Source organism: Apodemus sylvaticus, chromosome 5 (genome assembly GCF_947179515.1).
Source record: "Apodemus sylvaticus chromosome 5, mApoSyl1.1, whole genome shotgun sequence".
Taxonomy (NCBI): domain Eukaryota; kingdom Metazoa; phylum Chordata; class Mammalia; order Rodentia; family Muridae; genus Apodemus; species Apodemus sylvaticus.
In genome coordinates this window covers 24,725,876-24,749,875 of record NC_067476.1, presented here as the reverse complement: position 1 = coordinate 24,749,875, position 24,000 = coordinate 24,725,876, and the positions used below count along the sequence as shown (strand labels likewise).

General features: G+C 38.8%; 1 protein-coding gene across 2 annotated transcripts in view; it reads left to right on the top strand.

Annotated features, from left to right (window-relative positions):
- The window catches only part of Zeb2 (zinc finger E-box binding homeobox 2), a 125,185-nt gene that overhangs the window by 98,837 nt on the left and 2,348 nt on the right, over positions 1 to 24,000 (top strand). For both annotated transcript variants that reach the window (XM_052182444.1, XM_052182445.1), the window contains exons 5-9: positions 11,479 to 11,667; positions 12,359 to 12,573; positions 15,148 to 15,256; positions 16,137 to 18,106; positions 19,490 to 19,670. In XM_052182444.1, coding sequence (XP_052038404.1) covers positions 11,479 to 11,667; positions 12,359 to 12,573; positions 15,148 to 15,256; positions 16,137 to 18,106; positions 19,490 to 19,670 — 2,664 coding nt within the window. The remainder of the gene's footprint in view (positions 1 to 11,478; positions 11,668 to 12,358; positions 12,574 to 15,147; positions 15,257 to 16,136; positions 18,107 to 19,489; positions 19,671 to 24,000) is intronic.

The window sequence follows — 24,000 nt, the reverse complement described above, 5'->3', positions numbered from 1 at the left end:
AGGAAAGACACACGGATGAGAAGTGTGCACCAAGTATTTAACACAATAAGAAGACAGATATTTATTCATTGCTAACCAGAGTTGTTATTTTTACTTATAATAATACATGTATGTATTACATTGTTCCATTTGAAGTACAGCAAGCTATTTAGGTCCATGGCAAAGTGTTGTATATTGCAGTTTCTTGAAAAACAACTGGGATCACATGTTAGAGCTAGATCCATAGAGAGTTGGATGCCTGAAGATTTCCAGGCAAGATCTTCAGGAGAAAAGTTTCCTGAGCATCCCTCTATACAGAGAGGAAAATGGAAAGGCTGGACACAGGAGAGTAGACTGAGGAAGTTCTTAGAAGAGCTGGATGGTATCCGTGGTAGCAATTGTTTTTATCTCAGTAGTGTGATCAGAGAGGAAAATGACACTTGAAAATGAATTAGCCTAATTTAAGGTATACTGGGGAACTCTATCATATAGTCTTGAAGTGGATAGGAAAAAAGAAATCTTCAGTTACCAGCAAATGAGCAGGAATGTGGATGAAATCTCAAGTAGAAATGGAGAGCGATTGCTGTGGACAGTGTATACATTCAGTCGTCGTAAAGACTCCCCTTAGCACAATAAGCGGTATTTCTTCCTTATCTCTGTGTCTGCTACAGTAGCAAACACGTATCAAGAGACTTAAATATTTATGCGCTTAATCTCAGGCTATGCTTTCAAAACAGAATATCGGTCTCGGTTCTGGTTCTGAGAGACTGAGCTGCCTGGAGCTTAGTGAAGTACCGAGATTGAGGGGTCAGGGCGTTAAACACAGTTAGGCACAGACTTTGCCACCTCTTTGCTGGCTTGTTTGTTATTTTGATTTTTTTTTTTTTTTTGAGCAGGGTCTCAATACGTGGCTCTGGCTCTCCTGGAACTCACTGTGTAGTCCAGGCTGGCCTTGAACTCACAGACATCTGAGTACGTCTGCCTCCTGAATGATGGGATTAAAGGTGTACACTGCCTTGCCTGGAAGGACTACTTACTACCTTTTAACTAATGACAGCCTGGACAAAATATAGTCATAGGACATATGTCATTTTACTTGAACTATATAGACAGTGCACTAAAACATGATGCATAGGAAGATAACTTTAGACTTGAGAGCTTTATAGTTCTAGCCAGGCATGGCAGAACACATCTCTAACACTAGCATTTTGGAGTCAAAGGATGGTGAGTCTGAGGCCAGCCCGTGCTACACAATGAGTTCAAGACTCTGTCTGAGAGAAAGAAACAAAATTCTTCAGGAACTTTATAGAGTGGAGACTCTGAGGGTAGATACTAAGTTTGTTTTTCTCAACATGCATAGTACTTTATATAGTGCTATTCGTTAATAGGCAGGTCATATCTCGAGTTAGAGAATGAATTAATGATGAATGAGCCTGTGAAATAGGGAACAGTGGTTTGGATCAGCAGTGCGAATTAAGAAGTCGTTTGACCCAGCGTCTTTGTGCTGTGTATCAAGAAAGATGCAAGCAGGCGGTCTCTGAAGGAAAAGCCTGTGAGGGAGGGGCTATTACCAAGGGTTAACAGGATTTCATTTCATCTGAAGAAGTAGAACGTGTGTAGGAGGATGTCATTAAGCATGAGGGCAGGTGGGGGTGGAGGATAAATAGTTTGTGAAGTAAGAAAGCAAGGCAAAGCGTGAATGAAGTTCCCTTTCAGTCTCCTACTCTAAGTTCAGGTTAAGACGTATTTTCTTTTCTCTGCACTCAGACTATCCACTAAAATAATCACTCACAATAATCTATCTTTGCAAGATGCTTCCGAGAGTTATAATTTATTGACTACATCTAAAACTTGATTAAAAATCAGAAATACTGGAATTAGCCGGGCAGTGGTGACTCACGCCTTTCATCCCAGCACTTGGGAGGCAGAGGCAGGCAGATTTCTGAGTTCGGGGCCAGCCTGGTCTACAGAGTGAGTTCCAGGACGGCGAGAGCTACACAGAAAAACCCTGTCTTGAAAAAAAAATACTGAAATTAGGAAAATAGAATCCTTCTATATTAAATAGAAAGGTTAAGCATCTCTAGGACAACATCTGAATAATTCTTTATCCCCATTTGTCCTACTTTGATTTCTGTTGCTATGATAAACAACACAACTAAAAGCAAGTTGGAGGAGAAATATTTGTTTGGATTACAGGTCATATTCCATCACTGAGAGAAGTCAAGGCAACCAATGCAGGAGCTTGAAGCAGAAACCAACAGAGGAATGTTGTCTGCTGGCTTAGTTTCAGGCTCATGTTCAACTTCCTTTCTTACCTAGCTCAAGCTTTCTTGCCTGAGGATGGTGCTGCCCACAGGGGGCTGTGCCATCCTACAGGAATTAGCAGTTTAGAAAATGCCCCCCACAAGCATGCCCACAGATCAATCTGATGAAGACAATCCTTCAACCGAGGTTTCTTCTTCCCCTGTGTCAAGTTGACAACCAACCAAAGTTGGCCATGCTGACACACAGTAACTCAATCTGGATAGCCATAGAAACAGAGGAAAAAGGAAAGAGAGGCAGGGCAAGGAAAGGATGAAAAGATATGAGATTTATGCAAGTAGGAACACTTTCAGCAAATAAGTAAATTTAAACTTACAAAAGAAATCTACAGGCATAAAGAGAAGGAATCATTTAATATCATATGCCACTAAAGCTGGCATTTTAATTGGCTTTTTTTCATACTATCTTTATAGTGTAATAATGTGGCATTTAGAATTATTCATGTCCTTGTGATCTTTTCAGCATTTAGGTCCTTTACAAATGTTATTAAATCAAGCATGATAAACAAAAACTACAGAGATAGAGGCTTTCTCATGTTGAATCACTGTGATGCAGTTAAAAGGACAATGGGCCAGGATTCTAGAAATGTGATGTCTGCCTCCAGGTCTTCTAGAAACTTCTTTTGTAACTGTGTGAATCACTGTGAATAAATTAGACTAGAAATTTTGGTCTCCCCAAGCCTCATACTTTCTCCTCATGAAACTGCCTTGGGAAGCACAATTTAAGAAAAATAAAAACTGGAGTCATAGGTAAGAATGGAAGTCCTGTAAGGGCTCCACCCTCTCTGAACTCCCTGCATGGTGCACCATACCCTATAATTGATCCCTACGCTGCCCTGTCTTTGGCTTTCATTCTTGATGATTTTAAGAACTATAAACCAGATACTCTACAAGTTTCGTATCTCCCCCACCCCCCTGGCCCATCAAATCCTGATGGCATTTCACTGAGTGCAAAGAGCAGAGTTGAAGCATGTAAGAAGAATACTACAGAATGGCATAAGGGATTTATATCCCCCTAAAATAACAGTTCAGTCCAGATATATACACAAGACCAGGGTTCTCATAGCAAATGGACCCTCAGTAATAATCTAGACCAATAGTGGAAATCTCATTCAAGCCAACAATACAGCCGTGTGACTCCTCTGACTGGGTTAAGATAAGATTTTATTTTCTTTTTGGTTTAGTAACCCCAACGTCCTCTTAGTTCTCCTACAAGGGTTTTTTAGTTAAAGGTTTGAAATATTTTAGCATTTTTTTATAAGGTTGGAGGCCATGCAAGTTTGAATATCAGGAATCTCCCAGCATAGGGGGAGAGACTATGAGGTGTTAGCAAGCATGCAAGAGTGGAGAACTCAGTTAGTACTCACGTCCCCAAAAGGAGGACACACACTACTCTGCTACTGTGCTACTGCAAAGCAAGACATTTTCCTTTAGTTTGTCTCTGTCACTCTTTTCAAGGCTGGAGAGTTTTTGTCATATAAATCATGAATATATATATATATATATATATATATATATATATATATATATATATATATATATATATTAGTAAATGTCCTACTTTTAAAAAATTCAATGACAAAAAAATTAAGAAGAGTAGTAGCACTGGACAGGATGGAGAGGAATGGTCAGGGACAGACCATCACAGGTGTGCACCTGGAAGAGACTTCACTTCCTGGCTCATGAGTGCTGGGGTTTTATTAGCTTCATCTGCAATTGGGAGCAGCCATCTCTACTGCACAGCAAGAGTCCCCACAGGAGATAAGGACCACTCCTAGCCTCTTCTTGCATGCCTCCTGCACTCATTCGACAAATATTTAATAAGCACTGCTTTCCTTGCGATGCCGCCTGTGGTTTCCAGGCCCCCTCCAAAATATTTTTTCTTAATCGCCTTATGTGGTTCTCCCACCAGAAATCTGTGTTATTTTGACTTTTTAATTGAAAAGAATACAGATGAAACTCTCTAGACTTACCTAGGGAGTAGATAACAAATTGATTATGGCAATTAATTCAAAGTATGGATTGTTGTGACTTTAAGGACACCCAAGGAGGCACATGCTGGTTCATTTCACAGGTGAGAAAATTAAGAACCAAATCCAAAATAAGTGGTCCAAATGGGGAGTCCCGGGCTCTGAGTGTGATGTGATCATTCAGTTCTCCACAGAACTAGACGTGTTCTATACTTCCCCATAAGTACTGAAGACACGTGGTTCTCACCCTCTATCAGTTCACGGACATGGAAGAGAAAGATTAAATGTGCAGTCAAACATTCAAAGGTTCACATTTGCAGATGGTATCCAGCAAGCAAAGGAGAGAGAGGTGCAAACTCAGGCTGAAGTGGTCAGGAGGCAAGCCGATGTGAAATAATTCCGTGATCGTACTCCAAAGCATGCTGCGTGCAGTGTGAGACAGAAAAGAGAGTCCCACTAGTAGAGATTCTTAAGTTAGACAAGAGTTCCTCTATGGCCTATTAAAACACAGACTGCTGACTCTGTGGTGGGCCCTGAGAACTTGCATTTCAAATAAGTTCTCAGGTATATTGACACTGATATGCAAACCAAACCCTGAAAGCCAATGACTATCCAAAGCAAACACTGTCTTATGACTTTCTATGAAAAGAGAGTATGAACTGCTGAGCAGTCCTCAATACAGCAATGCTAATTCCAGATAGTTAGATTACGTGGTTAAGGGAAAGATGAACACATTCTGTTTAGCTAGGGAATTAAAAGTCAATACACTGCATCATTTTGTATTGCTGCACAGCAAAGTCATTCAAAGGTTACTGTAAGCCTCTGGATCTTGATATTCACAACCCTCTCATACAAAATCAAACTTTAAAATTAGACAGCATCCTGGACTGGGCTACTTCCTGCTGTGGAGAGAAATATTTGATCTTGCAGACTGCTACAAATTCCCACCTCCCATTCATTCTTCACCTCTCTAAAGTCTAAAGCTTTTAGCATGAATCTCTCACTGGTATTTGAACATGCTCCCCCAGAGAAGGCCATGTAAGAGCAGGGGTGGAGAAAACACCCAGACGCCTAATTCTCTGCAAGAGAAGAAACTTCTCTGTTGTTCTTGATGACCCCTCTCTGGCTTTATCCGTGCCTCTATACCAGTCAGAGGCTCTGAGAAGCTGCCATGTGGCTATGTCTTGAGAAAAAGATCATCCCCCTCCCTCCCATTGTTTAGATATCTGGTGCCAATATATGCACGCTGAAAAGTATTTATTGGTCAGCTTTATACAACATAGCCGTAAAAATTCATACACCTTTGCATGTGTTTCTTTAAGCTTAAAAAATCAATACAAAATTAAATGTCGCTGTCTTCTTTTCATCAATTAGTACTGAAGGAGTTTTTTTCCAAGGGTGAAGAAGACAGCTATGCTAGACACGTGACTACTGCTTCTGTTCCCTTTGCCTTGACATAGCAATGTGACGAAAAGAGTTACTTATTTATTAAGGTTTGCCAAAAGGGCTTAACAATAATATTAAAGTATATCTCTTCAGTTTTTAATGAATATTGAAAACATGCCAGATTTTAAATTAGTGGTAACGGAGAAGCTGCTTTCTGGTTCTAAATACAGAAAATAAATGGCAAAAGGGAACAAGGAAAAAAAAGAATCAGCTCCGGGGTCACATTATAAACTCGACGGCCTGTAAACTATAAGTAAAAATCACTTTTAGTGTTATTGAGAACGTGTTCTAAGCAACTCAATTATGGGAACTGACTGATTCCTGAACCTGTCAATGGTTCCTTTTCACTTAGAGTTCTGCTGACCCTGCTTGTTTTTAGGCAATTACTTTAAAAGTCAGTTTAGACTAACATTCATTATCTACCTTAAAAAAATCAATATTTTCCCAAGACAGTCTTAAAGGTATTTATGAAAGTATCATTAATAAGCATGACTAGTAAGACTGACTAACATATTTAAAAGACAAGAGAGCCTTTGATGACTTGAAGGGATCTAGAAATTTATCTACCAATATTAAAATACATATAGCCATGAGGAAACATTTTTAATTAACATTCTCTTTTTGGATGAAGAAAAGTTTAACTAACCTTAGGGAAGGTTGAGATATTTGCACGACATTAGGGTAAATTTTAGGAGTAAATGCAAAATCCCCAGAGAAGATATGGGAAGAAATTACTTGAGGTTTCTTGTGAATTTTTTTGTTATGGTTTGATGATAAATACCATGCAAATATCCTCTGTCAGTGTGTTTTGGCAGGCCTTCCAAGGCAGCCAGGGAGTGAGGAGGATTACAGAAAGAACAAAAATGAGGTTGATTTTATACTAGAAAAACACAGAGGAGAATTCTGTAACTTCTTAGCAAGCTCTCCACCTCATTCCTGTGTCCACTACACAGTATTATAAAATCTTTGTGAAAATAAAAACACAAACTTCCAAATACAATCAAAATTTCATCCTTGCCAACAGGAGGAACCGAAATGCACCCCCATCCCTTGCTCCAGTACAGCAAGAAAGAGGGGTTTTGGTTTTCAGAGACTGAAACATGGCACAGTTCAAAGTAGAAAAGGAAGTTTCTGGGGTAAGATATGTAAGGAGAGGTGAGAGTGCAGTCACTAGAAGATGTGGCGGAGGCTCGGAACACAGAGCTGGTTGTGTGGCTGGGGGACCATCTTGTCTGGCTTCCCCCGCTTCCCCAATTGTAGTCATAAACCCTCCTCTCCTGAATGGAAAACATCAGTCCCTTCATTTTGAATCTTACCAGGGTAGTCACCTGGCAGAGGGGGAGCCCTGAGCCCTGATGCTCGTTTTGGAACAAAGTCCTAAAATCATAAGGAAGGGATCCATGGGCTTTCATTCTGTCTCTTGGCCTATTCTGGACAAATTAATGGTTACACTTGTTTCAAGGGCAGATAAACAATTGGGGAAATGGGAGCATTCCGGAAATAGCAGCGTGCTTGGGTACTGTAAGGCTTGGTGGTGGCGGTGTGGACATGAAGAGCTAGATCTAGGCAAAGGAAACGTGTAATAAAACCAAAGAGAAACTTACATTGCTTTACATGGTGGCTATGCTGGCTTGTTTAAGTCTGTATGCTAGCTCACTCTAAGTGGCTGTAGGTAGATGACCAATAGCAGATCCGCCCCACACAAATGAGGGGAAGTCCTAAGGAAGTCAGTAGACTTAAATGATTAAATGGCATTTCTTCATGAAGCCATCCATGTCTGACCCCTGCACACATTTATGAGTACCATGAAACACTTTGTCACGTTGTCTTATTATTACCTAATCTGACAATTGAGCGAAACTCTAAATCTCTATTTCAGATATCTTGTTTTGTGTTTTGTTTTGATAGAAAAATAGTGGTAAAGGCACATTATTTTCCACATCCACCCCATAAATGTTTATTTTAAAACTACTCATTTCTTGGCAATATACTCAGTGTTCAGGATCCACAGATTACCACAGATGATCCTTAATAGAACATGTGACTTGAAGTCCTTTCATCCTCTCCTCACCACTTCACACAGAAATCCAGCATGACAAAGTCTGATCTAGCAATCCAATTCCCTCTCCAAACACCAGAAGTGTATCTAGATGGAGTTTAGTTTGCCTATCCAGAAAAAATCAGAATTTTTCTCCCTTTTAAACCCAAAGACTATTAATGCAAATCCAATTGAATTTGCATTTGATTACATTTCTGATGGAAACATTCATATGCAAATGAAAATTCATGCAAAGATAGCCAGATAATTCAAATAGTTGCTGAAATATCAAGATAAAATTAGGATATTAAATGTACATCCATCCACTTTTACTGGGTTACACTAAGGTCATCAAGTGGGACAATATTCTGAAAAGCCTTGAATAAATTTTTTAAAATATTCAAATAGGTATGTGTTCAGAAGGGAGCTGTAACATTACTTTGAATTGTCATAGTACAGAAAAAGATGTCAGCTATTGTTAAAGTTAGTCATATTGTTTTAAAACATTCACTTTAACGGGGTGTGGTGGTACACACCTTTAATCCCAGCATTCTGGAGCCAGAGTTAGGCAGATCTTTGAGTTCAAGGCCAGACTGGTCTATAGAGAGTTCCAGGACATCCAGGACTACACAGTGAAACCCTCTCACAAAAACAAACAAAAACCAAATAAAACCATATGTTTTTAAAAACAATTTGATCCTTGTCTTCCTCTATCATTAAAAGCAAAAGATAATTCTTGGTAAGACTATTTAACAAGAAAAAAATGGACAAATAGTTTATATAAGCTGGTAGTTCCCACATACCCCCTAAGGAATCAATGGATCAAGTTCAGTGAAGTTATCATTATCCTCTCTATCAATAGCCTTTGAAAGCACCTATGGCCTCATGAATGGGGCTGTTGAACCGTGATCTTAACTGATGGCTATTAAATCGAACTAAAAACAGATAAGCAAAAGTTCAAGGTAAATTGTATTCACCTAGTATCTTACATTCTAAACTCTTTTTAAAAGGAAACCTTGAAATCAGACAGCTATTCTTGTTAAACTTAGCAGAAGGTGGAAAAGAAGAGGGAAAGACAAGGTCATAGCAGGCAGAATTGTCACAAACCTAGTTTGGTGGTCCATAAAATATAAAGAAAATTCTCCTGATTTTTCTTCTGCTTGATCTTATGTTTATTCATGATTTCAACTCTTTAGAATTCTAGTGTTTCATGCTTTGGGAAGTATCACCATTTATCAGACTGAAAATTCTAAAGATACAGAAGACACTTTAGCATGTCACTTGGGCAAGTTGGATCTTTCCCCAAGTTTTAAGAGCTTTTACATTTGAATCTCTCTCAATCCCAGCCATGTTTTCTTTATCTCTACCACCGCTTCCTCAATCTTTGTCTCTTCAGGGATTTTGGAGAGGAACATAACCCCAGCCCCAACCCTACCCTACCTTCAGCCAACTCTTCTGTCCCTGTTATGTTATACCCAGAGTCATCATTAAAAAGTACAAGTGTTTTCATTCTTCTTGCTTAATATCCTTCAATAGCTTCTTCTTCTTCTTCTTCTTCTTCTTCTTCTTCTTCTTCTTCTTCTTCTTCTTCTTCTTCTTATTCTTATTCTTATTCTTATTCTTATTCTTCCTCCTGATCTTCCTCTTCTTCCTCCTCTTCCTCCTTCTCCTCCTCTTCCTCTTCCTCCTCCTCTTCCTTCTCCTCCCCCTTCTCCCCTCTCTTCCTCCTCCTCCCTTCCCTATCCTCTTCCCTGCTCCTTCTTCTTGGACCTAGAATAAAAACTGAAAGACCTTAGGAGAGATACTGCCCCCTGCATGTTCCCACTTCTGCTACCTCTGTTCTCCAACATTCTACAGTTTTGCCTTTTCACTCTGTACTCCAAGTTAGATACCGAGATGGCCACGTTCCTAGTCACCTGTGTACACACTGCTGCTCCAGCTTTGAGAGTAAGTTAATTCCAAGCTTCCCCCCATTAAAGCTTTCCTAGTCTTTAGAGCTCATTGGATTCCTGTGTTACCTTTGTTTATACCATCGTACAACACCACCACAATATCCAATCAAATTTGAAGCAATGGGTTGATTTTCAAGTGGTGTTATTTGGATTTTGTTTCTTTCTTTCTTTTTTCCTTCCTTCCTTCCTTCCTATCTTTTTTCTTTCTTTCTTTTTCTTCTCTCCCTCCTTTTCTTCCTCCCTCTCCCTCCTTTCTTCCCTCTCCCTCCCTCTCCCTCCATCTTTCCCTTCCTCCCTCCCTCTTCCTCCCTCTCCCTTCCACTTCCTCCCTCCCTCTCCTTCCTTCACTCCCTCCCTTCCTTTCCCTTCCTCTCCCTCCTGCCCCTCCTTCCCTCCCCCCCTCTCTCTCTGTCTCTCTCTGTCTCTCTCTTGCACTCACTTTCCTGAAGGACAAAGTTAGTGCTGGTCTTCACTTAGGAAACTAAGACTTGCTGTTTAGGCTTTCAATCATATGTTGAACAAGTGGGAGCTTCTAAAATCCACAAGTTAATGATATTGTGAACCAAAGGAAAAATAGGGCGGGGTGGGGGGGGAGAAAATTACCTTTAACTAGCTTGCTTGAACATTATCACATCACAACTTGCCAAGGATGTTTCCTATAGGCAACGCTGCATGCTTCTTGTAGCAAAGAAAATATGGTAAAGATCTAGTAGCTCAGAGGGAGCTGCTTGGTGCCATGAGTCTGACATGCACTGTGCTGGAGCGAGGCACTTTTCCTAGACCCATAAAGAATAACTCACAGTTCCTCTTCCAGATTCAGAGATGTATCTAGAGATTTTAAGTATATCATGTCTTGTGACACAGATTGTTGAAATTGGTCCACAACAATTATTTCATAAAAATAATCATAACAAGAAGCTAAAATCATATAGAAACCATGCTGCAGTTTTATCAGTGGGGATCCATTACTTTTATTTTATTTTTTATCAGCTGTGAGCTTACTTTTATTTCCTTTTAACTATACAATGCTGAGCAAAGATCAAAATCACAGTGAAAGAGAAGGAGGCTGCATTCTGTGAGTTTTTAGCACAGTCATACTGTTGTATTTGTAGGGATGTCTCTCCATTCACATCTGTCTCAGACTGTGTAGATTTACTTGACAAACTCGCTTACTCAAAGAAGAGCATAACCAAAGCTTTTATTTAGCAGCAGATGCATCTGTAGATAGAGATGTGAAGTTTAGTATGCCTTAAGAAAACTACATTTCCTTTTTTTTATGAGATTCAGAACACTTTATTCAAGGGCTTGTAGAAGGACCAGAGAGGCCTACACTGTCTGCTGACCTCCTCAGGGTAGATTGTCATGGTTTCCCTGTCACTAAGAGCTAAATTTACTTTTATTAAGACAAAAAGAAGTTTCATATAGACCATTAAAGTATCTGCAAGCATATGTTAGGTCATGTTTAGGAATTTTTTTTTTAGTTAACTTTTAAAAATTTTTAATAAATATGTTTTAAATTTTCTTTCATTTGTATGTGAATTATACAGACAGACATTCTAAAAACAAATCTGCCTACTTAAAGTAAGCTCTTTTTCCTGTATTATAAAAATAAGCATTTAATCAGCATTTGGTCATCTTCCCTTCTGGAAAATGAGTTACTTTTAAGTCTTACTAGTAACAAGCCAACTTTTGTTACTAACAATGATCAAGAGGACTTGGTCACCTAGGCAAAAGGCCCTGAAAAGACCTTTCTCTTCTGCTTATGATTTCAGTTAAGAATGCAAATTGCACATCAGACTTTGAGGAATACTTTGCCAAAAGAAAACTGGAGGAAAGAGATGGCCACGCAGTCAGCATAGAAGAGTATCTTCAGCGAAGCGACACGGCCATTATTTACCCAGAAGCCCCTGAGGAGCTGTCTCGCCTTGGCACGCCAGAGGCCAATGGGCAAGAGGAAAATGGTAAGGCTGTAATTCATTTTTAGCCGCGATACTGACCTCTGCAGCTGTTACAATTACAAATGCACTACATGCCTGGGTGTTTACCTTAAAATTTGAAGAACAGCTGCAGAGGCATGGGATTTCATGAGCAAAGATTAGAACTGTAATTTTAGGGTATTGTGAAATTTTTTTTGTCAGCAAATTTGTGTCATTTGTACATCCAATACAAAATAAGAACAATTACAGCCCATTTCTAAGAGATAAAAATATCTAAATGTATTCCTATCTTTCAGAGATATTTTACTTTTGAGGAAAAAAAAAAGTTTAAGATCATCGACCCTCACCTTTTGTTCTCTGACACCTGAAAACCTTCCCTCCTGTGAACTCCTGAGTCACATGTGAGTCTAGGGTTCAGAGGGACCGTCAGTCACCCGAAGGGAATTTCTTCATTTATCAGCTGTTTAAATTCCCCCTCCCCACAAATAAGCTCACGTAATTAATTAATTTTCGAGCGCAGTGTGAGCTGATTCGGACAAGCCTGCCCTGGGTGTTCGAGGGGCCTGGTTGTGAGGAGGCCGGGCGCAATGATGGCGCTGTGCTGGAGCAGATTGCAGCGATTCCTGTCATAGCAGCCCGGGCAGCCAGCCCATTAGCTGCCATTGATTTACTGACCTTTTGGCCCGCTCCTCTCCCTCTCGCCTCTCGGCTACAGACCTGCCACCTGGAACTCCAGATGCTTTTGCCCAACTGCTGACCTGCCCCTACTGCGACCGCGGCTACAAGCGCTTGACATCGCTGAAGGAGCACATCAAGTACCGCCACGAGAAGAATGAAGAGAACTTTTCCTGCCCTCTTTGTAGCTACACGTTCGCCTACCGCACCCAGCTCGAGAGGCATATGGTGACGCACAAGCCAGGGACAGATCAGGTGGGGGTTGGTTCTAAGTGATTTCTTTCTATAATAACCCCTTAGAGAAACGATATTGCTTTGATTGGCAATCATTATTAATTTTTCATGGCATTTTGAAGATGCAGATCTTTTAATGGTAATAGCTTTAATTGAGGTCTAAATGATTTTTTGATGGTCTCTTCTAATATGATTTAATAGTCTTATGTTCACGATCGAATGAGTGTGTTAATTTCTAATTTAGAAATTTTATTTGCACTTTAACTTGACTTTAGTTTCATTTTTATGTTCCACAAAAAAGTGAATGAAATTGTAGCATTTTAATTATACATTATTAAACATCTCAGCAATTTTAATTCCATTTTTCACCTAGTTTTGCTTAGGCATTTCTTTCATATAAGACCTAAATGCATAGTAAAAGAAGTATGTATTTCTTTCGTTTGTCACAAAACACTTTAAATTACTTAGAGTACTTTACAAGCTTACTAACTTATGAAATATGGTTTTAGGAAGATAGAAAGTCCATTTAAGTTATATGCATATATACATAATAAATTGGAAAAGTGATAAATGATAAAAAAAATTGGTTGTAATTAACATAACTCCATCTCAATATACATGCTTGTAGTTAAATGCCAAAACTGTCCTGCCTCTTCTAGCTTACTTGTTTTAAAAATAAGAACTCTGTCTTGGAAAGGTGAGGATAGGGTCTTAAATCCTCAAAATGACTGAGTAGGATTGATTCACAACATCTCTTAAGCATTTCAGCAAAACTGCTCTTTCTATCCTCCTGGGAGAATTGACTCTGCAAATTGATATTATGATGTGTTGGGTGGTCACAGTAATGGTGTTTCATAAGTCACAATAACTGGTCTTACAGATACAGAATTGCCCTAAATGAACTTTGATATTATATATTTTTAAATGGTTAAATATGACATTTTCTGTAAAACTCCGATTTGTCCTCATAGACTTTATTGTTTTTGAATAAAGAAAAGAAGATACAGGTCCAATTAAACAAGAATGGAAATACTGTGCTACAAATTTTTACTATTTAAGGCTCTATATCACATTTATCACACCATTTGTTTCTGATTGGACTTGTTACTTGAATGTTTTCCAAAGATCGGCTATAAGCAGTAGGCTTGTGCAGCTACACTTTCGTAACAGTTTATCTTCTCATGCTTCTATGCACAGAAAAACTCTAGGAAAAAAAAAGCCTAGATATTTATCTAGTATAACTGCTTTAAATTTCACATGCAGAAGTGTGATTGTGTTGGCGCATTATGAATGGTAGCTTTGGTGTTGAAAAGTCCCCTCATTTGCTCATGGCATTTACAATTAGTAAATTAAAATGATTGTATCATATTAACAGTGGCACAACTAAAGTTTATAGTAGTCCTCTGAGGGCTGTGGGGGAGACAAAGCAGCTGTTGCTGTTTGTCTATGCAACTCGGCAACATATGAGCACTGGTCCCTCAATGGCGCTCGGCGGGTTGGGCTCCGCTTGATCTTTGAAGGTTGCTGCTGTTTGAACAAACCTCCCTGTGTCCCATGTAACACCATCTGTCTCACTAGGAATGTGGGAAGATTCAGCACACCCTAGCAGTTGTCACACCGTTTCTGGGCTGTCTTTTTGCAAAAGGCTTTTGTGTCATTGCTGCAGAAAAAGGCTGGCCTCCTACCTCGAGCATCCAGAGTAGATGGCTGTATTCTTTTTTTTTTTCCTTAGAATTCCAAGTCACACTGTTCCCCCCCCCCCTTGTTCAGAAAGGTCAGCAGTGTTAGATTGTATCTGCGCTGCCTCTAACTTGTCTTTTCAGCAAACTTTTTTTTTTCTGTTGGTTCTTGCACACTACTAAAACGGAAAATGAAAAGTCGTTGAAGTCCTTCCTACTGGCTTGTGATAAAGCTGTTCTAACCCAAGATGTTGTCTCTTATTTGATAATGAATCAAATGTGATAGGCAGCACCTAGGCAATACAGAGTTGTCATGGGTCAGTAGTGCCGTGAGTGGGATATTTAAACAGGCATACCAAATATTTATAGTCAATGGGTTTTTTGCCTTTTATTTGGTGGGGTGGGGTCTACATTTCTTTAAATTTCAATTTGATTTAGTGTAAGATATACTTTTACCTGGATACAGAAAACTTCATGAAAATTTGTTTTAAATATGGGTGAAAAGAGCAATTTTATAATTTTCAGGAAAATTTATTTCCTCAACAAGATAGCAGTATTCTGAAAAGAAATCTTGAGGGTTTAGATTCTGCACTAAACCAAAAGAGCCATGCGCATCTCTACAGTCATACTTCCTTATCTCAAAAGTCAAAGAAACACTCTAGAAAAAAAGATGTCAGGTGTAACTGTGACTAGAGTATCTGATATGCATTGGAAGCACTTTCTTAAAAGAGAAAAAGTTCCCATTTTATTACCAGCATTACCACTTTTATTGCAACTCTGAAAGTCTGAGCAGATAAATAAGCATGAACCCAGACCTCTCGGCCCGTCTAAAAAAACGAGGCCTTGAAAAAGATGCCTAAGCGATCTCCTTTGTGCCTCCCGAACAAAAATGACGGACGTCACTCTCCTTTCACAGCACCAGATGCTCACCCAAGGGGCAGGTAACCGCAAATTCAAGTGCACAGAGTGTGGCAAGGCCTTCAAGTACAAGCACCACCTGAAAGAACACCTGAGAATTCACAGTGGTAAGTCTCGGGGGACTCGACGCACCCCATTCTTTCCAATTAGAGAAGGTTGTAGAGACTGTTCCAAGGTACACCGTCCTGGGTGTAGTGTTGTGGGCTTACCCCCTTATTTCATAAGCTTTATGAGCCTTGGAGAGTCTTATGATGTCCCATAAATTACAATTCGCAAGGCCTTTCATTTGTGTTTTCTGCTAAATCTAGAGACTTGTACAAAATTGTGTAACTTTGACCTGGAGATATTTGGGCTGCAATTTCTGAAAGATATTCATTTCTTGATACCCAAACTTAAACAAGAAAAAAAAAAGTGGGAGAAAATTGGACAGGAATTTGCATATGCTAAACATTCCTTGACTCCTGATAGCTGTATATCATAAGCCCACAGCCTACCACTGAGAATTCTGCTTTATATGTAGTTTGATAGCTCTGCCAAGCATTTTATTACCAAATTGGATGCTATTCAAAGAACTAGTTGAATTGGTAGAATCAATGGAATCTCCACAGAGTTGATTAAGGCCATGGCTACACTTCCCTTTAAATACTGTGACATCTTTATTGTGCTATTGACCACACATTAATCTGACACTCTGTTTAAATAGGAGGCTGCCGATGGCCTGACAAGATTTGGAATTCTAACTGGAAAAGGCATAGATAGCCTTTACCTTCCATAGTTTATATCTTGAATTATGTCCACCCTGGGGTAGATAAAGCCCCGAGATAGTTATGCTCACATAACACTGACTTAACCATCTAGAATGTAGGGTCCACCTACACTCTACACCTAGATTCATTTCATTTGGTTCCACAGATTCTTGTCTTGGCAGATAACTTAGTGTGTTACCTAACCAAAGAAACCTGATGCTAATTTTAATTATCCTTTCAGGTGAAAAACCTTACGAATGCCCAAACTGCAAGAAACGCTTCTCTCATTCTGGGTCCTACAGTTCACATATCAGCAGCAAGAAATGTATTGGTTTAATCTCAGTCAATGGCCGAATGAGAAACAATATCAAGACGGGTTCTTCCCCTAATTCTGTTTCTTCTTCTCCTACTAACTCAGCCATTACTCAACTAAGGAACAAGTTGGAAAATGGAAAACCACTTAGCATGTCTGAGCAGACAGGCTTACTTAAGATTAAAACAGAACCACTAGACTTCAATGACTATAAAGTTCTTATGGCAACACACGGGTTTAGTGGCACTAGTCCCTTTATGAACGGTGGACTTGGAGCCACCAGCCCCTTAGGTGCACACCCATCTGCTCAGAGTCCAATGCAGCACTTAGGTGTAGGGATGGAAGCCCCTTTACTCGGGTTTCCCACTATGAATAGTAACTTGAGTGAGGTACAAAAGGTTCTACAGATTGTGGACAATACGGTTTCTAGGCAAAAGATGGACTGCAAGACCGAAGACATTTCAAAGTTGAAAGGTTATCACATGAAGGATCCATGTTCTCAGCCAGAGGAACAAGGGGTAACTTCTCCTAATATCCCACCTGTCGGTCTTCCAGTAGTGAGTCATAATGGTGCCACTAAAAGTATTATTGACTATACCTTAGAAAAAGTCAATGAAGCCAAAGCTTGCCTCCAGAGCTTGACTACTGACTCAAGGAGACAGATCAGTAATATAAAGAAGGAGAAGCTCCGTACTTTGATAGATTTGGTCACTGATGACAAAATGATTGAGAACCACAGCATAGCGACTCCATTTTCATGCCAGTTCTGTAAAGAAAGCTTCCCAGGCCCTATTCCACTGCATCAGCATGAACGCTACCTGTGTAAGATGAACGAAGAGATCAAGGCGGTCCTGCAACCTCACGAAAACATGGTCCCCAACAAAGCTGGAGTTTTTGTTGATAATAAAGCCCTCCTCTTGTCATCTGTACTTTCTGAGAAAGGACTGACAAGCCCCATCAACCCATACAAGGACCACATGTCTGTACTCAAAGCGTACTATGCTATGAACATGGAGCCCAACTCTGACGAACTGCTGAAAATCTCCATTGCTGTGGGCCTTCCTCAGGAATTTGTGAAGGAATGGTTTGAGCAAAGAAAAGTCTACCAGTATTCGAATTCCAGGTCGCCATCACTGGAAAGGACCTCCAAGCCGTTAGCTCCCAACAGTAACCCCACCACAAAAGACTCTTTGTTACCCAGGTCTCCTGTAAAACCTATGGACTCCATCACATCACCATCTATAGCAGAACTCCACAACAGTGTTACGAGTTGTGATCCTCCTCTCAGGCTAACAAAATCTTCCCATTTCACCAACATTAAAGCAGTTGATAAACTGGACCACTCAAGGAGTAATACTCCTTCTCCTTTAAATCTTTCCTCCACATCTTCTAAAAACTCCCACAGTAGCTCGTACACTCCAAATAGCTTCTCTTCTGAGGAGCTGCAGGCTGAGCCGTTGGACCTGTCATTACCAAAACAAATGAGAGAACCCAAAAGTATTATAGCCACAAAGAACAAAACAAAAGCTACTAGCATAAACTTAGACCACAACAGTGTTTCTTCATCATCTGAAAATTCTGATGAGCCTCTGAATTTGACTTTTATCAAGAAAGAGTTTTCAAATTCTAATAACCTGGACAATAAAAGCACTAACCCTGTGTTCGGCATGAACCCATTTAGTGCCAAGCCTTTGTACACAGCTCTTCCACCACAGAGCGCATTTCCCCCTGCCACTTTCATGCCACCGGTCCAGACCAGCATCCCCGGGCTACGACCATACCCAGGGCTGGATCAGATGAGCTTCCTACCACATATGGCCTATACCTACCCGACGGGAGCAGCTACCTTTGCTGATATGCAGCAAAGGAGGAAATACCAGAGGAAACAAGGATTTCAGGTAATGAGATGTGTTACTTTGCTCTGAAGAAAGGTGTTGAAAAGTGTGGTCTGGCACACAAGACCCCCCAGCTGTGATTCCCAGCCTGCCCAGTACTAAATCAATTAATAAATAGCCTAGAAGATGCACAAGGTGGGGGAAGACACGCAGTTGGGGTGGGAACATCAGGAATAGGAAAGCTTTGAAACAAGCTAGCAAAGCCAGTGGCTGAAAAGGATAAACTCTTTAAGAAGCTAAGGCAAGAAGATTGCTGGTTTAAGGTTAGGCAGCATAGCAGGGTCCTGTTTCCAAAACAAACAAGATGAAATTAAGAATTCTTCTGAGAATTACGCACTGATGTAGTAGTTGACCAACTCACCTCCATGTTTGAAACTGAAGTGTGTAACAGGCACAGGCTCTGAAAGATGTGTATCACTTGAAGGAATTCCACATTTAAATTTTAATATCTATTTTGTTTTATAAAGAAGAGTTCATTTTGAAGAGTATTTTAAAAGAAATATTTTACAGGTTGCAATGGACTTCTTGCCTAGTTTTCGAAGGGTCAAATAATTTTGTAGGCGGTAGAATCTGAAAGCAGGCATTGTTTTGGCATTATTTTGTATAATCCCTGTTTGCAAAATAGGAGCCAAAGTGGTAGTGCACTGCTGTAACAGCTGTCCAGTATTCCAATTTACAACACATCTGCCCTCTTTGAAAATGCATTTAAGCCTATTTAATCTTCTCTAGTATTAATTAGTGCAAATATAGTCTGAGAAAACTAAACTGTGGGCTAGCAAATGGAAATGTATGTTATCACGCAAGTTTGCACTCCTTTGGACCAAGACAAAATAAATATCAAGAAATTTAATAATTTACTGATGTACATTCATTATTGCTCAATGCTGAAGGCTGTTTTAACATAGATAGAACATTGATAAAAAGTGTTATTAATATTCTCTATTTCAAATTAGAAAATTAAATATAAAAATATAGCTTAAGGCTTTTAGTTGGTAGACATACATTTAAATAGATTGTATAATAATAATATTTTGTACCTAAATATAAAATTCAATTAAAATGAGGTTTCTACACCTACCAATCATTTTTGAAGTACAGAACATTGGAAAATATCATAATTCTGATGTTTAATGTTCACTCTTGTGTTTTTCCTGGTATTGGAAAAAAAAGTGAAAGATTTAAGAAAACTGTTTCTCCCATCTATGGCAGAGAAGGTTCATGTTCTGTTGAAATGTGAAACTTCACATGGTGTTCCGATGAAAAAATGATTTTAGTTATGAGATAGGTTGGCACCTAGCATTTTCGAGGATCTCCAGTTGTCAGCCTAGGCTTAGTTGTTTGGTGTAAAGAGAAGAGACCGTGCTGAACTCTGTGATTCTATCACAGGGAGAATTGCTTGATGGAGCACAAGACTACATGTCAGGCCTAGACGACATGACAGACTCCGATTCCTGTCTGTCTCGAAAGAAGATAAAGAAGACAGAAAGTGGCATGTATGCATGTGACTTATGTGACAAGACATTCCAGAAAAGCAGTTCCCTTCTGCGACATAAATACGAACACACAGGTATGAGCGACTTTGACTAGCTAGCTAGAGCTCTCCGGCCTGCTGTATGTTTCATAATATTTAATGAGTACACTTGTGCAACATAAGATGTAGCATATGCTGATACCTTCAACAAGAAAGAAGTAATACTTTTGCATAACTCAGTAGGACTTTTGTGTCGCCTGTTTATTGGATCATTCGTGTGTTTCTGAGTGTGCTCGTCTTCTTAACTTCCAAGTTATCTGTAAAACAAATTTGCCTATCATGTCAAAGGAAAATTTAAATGCCCAGGGTAATGAAATGGCATGACAAGAGATAATTATTGAAAGTATCTTCAAATTCTTAAGCTGTGGTGAATTTATATATGTGTAAAAATATTATATTAAATCTGGTCAGTGACATACTAGTAGACTCATCCAAACACTAAGGAAGCCATGCTCTGGGGTGACTTTGTTTGTTTTCATAAATTGGCCACTTTCCAATTAGTTATAAATGTTATTTCCATAAAATAAAAGCAAGAGACCAAATAAACCAATGAATCCTATAATTTAAAGACTAAAATTAATATCTCCAATTCGTGTGTTATCTATTAATCACCAACACTGACAAAGACAGCAGTCCGAGGGCTCCCTGGGATTATAGGTGGTATGCTACTTTTCCTAAAAGTGCATCATGTAAAGATATTTTCCACTACCTCAGATCAGAGTTGCAGCTCTGTAGTGGGATTTCCATCGGTGTTCCCTCTCTTCTCCCCATCTTTCTGCTCTAAACAAGGAAACCTAGTCTTACCCTATCCCTAATTCCTTTCCAAGTCTTCTCCACTAGAAATCTGTATTCGTCCAGGGTAGGGAAAAGAAAGTATAGACTCATATTCAAAATATTGGAAATGGGAGAAGGATGGATAGAGTGTAGGGAGACTTAAAACAAGGGCAAAAGATAGCATTGATGCATATGGCGCAGAAGAGAAGAGGAGGTGTTGAAGCTTAACTATCTGCAGACAGGGTTCCAATATTCTAATATTAGAAGATACCTTGGGAAACACAGGTACTCCACATCTTCCCAGATCCTTCACTAGCCGTGTGTTGGAGGTAACACATGTGACCAGAATCAAGCTAAGCAGGGGGGAACGTGGCACTTGCTAGACCACTAATGCTGAGAGCACTTTGTGAAGAGAACCCAGGTTGTAACAGCCTTGCTCCTGGTCCAACCAGTTCAGCTCCTTTTCCTCCAACCATAATGTCTGTGGCTATTATTTTAAAAGGCCAATGAATGTTAAACACCCCAAATTGGTTTGCAAATCTACACAAATTTTATATTTAAGCTATATATTTGAAACATGAATTTTTTTCCTACACTGTTCATTTATTATACTTTCTTTAATACTGAGTCTTATTTAAGTATTTACAGAGTAACAAATATTTTCATGCCTAAATTTACTTTAATTTTAATCAACCTCAAATATATTTTGTATTTCATTATTCAGCTACAATAGGCACATCACTGAAGGCATCTTTCCCTCTCTGATTGGTCTTATTATATGACCATATGCAAACTCTATCATTTACTACATGGTGAGTGTAAAACTTTTATTTTAGTGAGGGATCTCATACATAATGGCATCCAGTCAGCATATTTATCTCCTATAAATAAGTTAGTCCATAAACTTCATAGATGTTCAGCTAGTTGAGAGACCCAAAAGTTGACAAATGTAAATGTATATATATATATTTATTTTTTTTAAAAAAAAGCACATTATTTTAAAAGTAAAATATCCTAGTCCTTTAAGATGAGATATCCCCCACTTAGAAACATTGCCTAGCAATAGGATGCTGGCCATGCGATGGCTTCTCTAAACTGGTGATCAATTATCTTCCTGTTGGTGTCCCTGCTTGTAGAGTTTTCCAATATGTTAACTTTTTGGTCTCTTGACCAAACATCTCATGACATTAATACTGTCATTGTATTAGGTTCCATCCAAGCAAAATTCTTCATGAAATGTGTCAGTATGATGTATATGTAAATTTAACTTGCTTTCTTCTAACTGGGCTCCATAAGTCTTTTGTTTATATTAATATCTAATAATATTTTAAATGAGTTAATATGAATATTATAAGAGAGAACTGTCTTGATTCTAAGGCCGGGCAATGAAGTTGAACTGTCATTTGGTTATTATATGTTGATTATAAATGTGTCATTGATAAAGTATGTTTGTTATCTGTCTATAGAACTGTTTAAATTAAGAAGAAAATTAGTGTCTATTTATTCCTAGGAGTTTGTGCTCTTTTGCCATAACGTACTTTAAATTTATTTTCTAGGCAGATACCAAAGTCATACTGCTTAATTCTCTTACCAATGGCTTATTGCTTGCTTGTTTGCTTGGTTTTGGGGGGAGGGGGAAGGGAGATACCCTGAATAGTACAGAGAAGGGAATACTTTGTAATTGTTAACTTCAATTGGAATAATTGTCATAAACAATGACTGAAATAAAAGATCTGAACCTCTTGGTAGGCACTGTCAAGGACTCATTTTTACTCCACTAAAATTTCAATCTGATATCGATTGAGTGCTTTCTCTGTTGAGACTTTGTGGTAGATGCTTTCAAACCACCTTATTTAGAAAGGAAATAAAGATATTTCTACTTTGGAGTAGACAAAGTCTAAATTTTAAATAAATTTCTGGTCAATTTTGTCCCTAAGTCATATGGCAATTTTTCATACCACAAACCCTCTTTCTATTTGTTATTAACTTTAGTCTTCATTCCCACTGTCTGTTGAGGCATGGACCTAGACAACAGTGACAAACAGTGTTTGGATTTCTTTAAAAGCCATGTGGGTGTTTTTCTCAGTCTTGTTCATATAGAAATTTGATTCTAGGACATTTTGATTTGAGTCAGGTAGAGTAATCGAACAAATTAAAATTAAATATATTCCCAAGTTAGCCCTTATTTTAAATTGAATTTATTAAATACTTGTTAGTGACGGTTCTCAAGTTTAGTAGAATATTTAGTATAAGGGATGTGTCAAACTCTCAGCAGCTCACTGGGTTTGTCCTTTGTAGGGCACCCAGTTGAGTCCTTTATCCTCCCAGATTGCCTGCTTGTGATATAGAATTAATATGGTCCTATTACAAGTATAGTGTCTATTACCAAATACATTTTTTGAAAGCTGTCTGCCTGTCCTTATAGAATCCACATCCCATACATTCTAAAAGATCTGGAAGCATGTCTTGGAGAATAGTTGCTTTCAGTCCAGATGCTGCTCTAGTTCTAAGATTTTGGAAAATAAAACTCCTCAGATTCGTATATTCTCTCCGCAAACTGACCTAACTGGTTGACCACCTTTGATCCTGAGCTGTTGAGACAGTAGCATCAAAAAGACACCATGGGATAGCTTTGTTCATGCATCTTTTAACAACTAAAGCAACAAGAAAAATTTTCATGTGTAATTTTTCTCCATTCAGACTTACTTCTTGCAGGGAGTAGTACACTACTCCCTGATGCATGCATTTTACTTAGAATTTAGTAGATGGTCAAACCTGTATTAATGGACAAGAGTTAAGTGATTTCACCCTAATAGGCTACTCATTACAAAGTCCTTGTACTAAACACTTTAAAATCCTGTCTCCATTATTCTATCTATGGACAGTTCTTAAGCTAAGTCCCCAAATGACTTTCCTTTATCTGCAAAGACCCTGATCCTAGAAGCAGTTGACATACCTGAGACTACGTACTCCAGCCTGTCCTAAAAGATGGATTTCAGTGTGAGTCCAGGGCTCATCCCCCTCAGCGAGAGCAATTCTGCTGACAGTGTCTTACCCTTCTCCCTGAAACACCAACATTTTAAATGTGCACTTACAAACAAGGAACATTACCCACATTATACTGTAGCAGCTTGAACACTTCCTGAAAGGTTAAAAAAAAGAATAATACATTCCTAAGTTGTTTTCAAATACTCTTGTGATTCCTATTGTTACCTACCCAAATGAAAATGTACCATGCATCTCCAGATTCCTACCACTTCTACCACTCTACCAGAATATTCTGTTGTCTGGTTTCCCTCATATAAAACATCTTTTCCCAAACTTAAAGACTGGTTCTTACATATCTTAAACTTGTTATTTTCAGCCTATTAGCTAACTTGAAGTAGGTTAATATAATTCTGTCTGCATTTCCCAACTGGTGAGCACTATCAAATTATTTTTGAATTTTTATCTTACAGGTAAAAAATAAATAAATAAAACAAAACAAAAAAACTTCCTACTTAAATATCGTGCCTTCCTATGTCACTCACCACTAAATTTATATTGGATGTTCCAGTAAAATGACAAACATCAAGGAAATAACAGCTAAAAC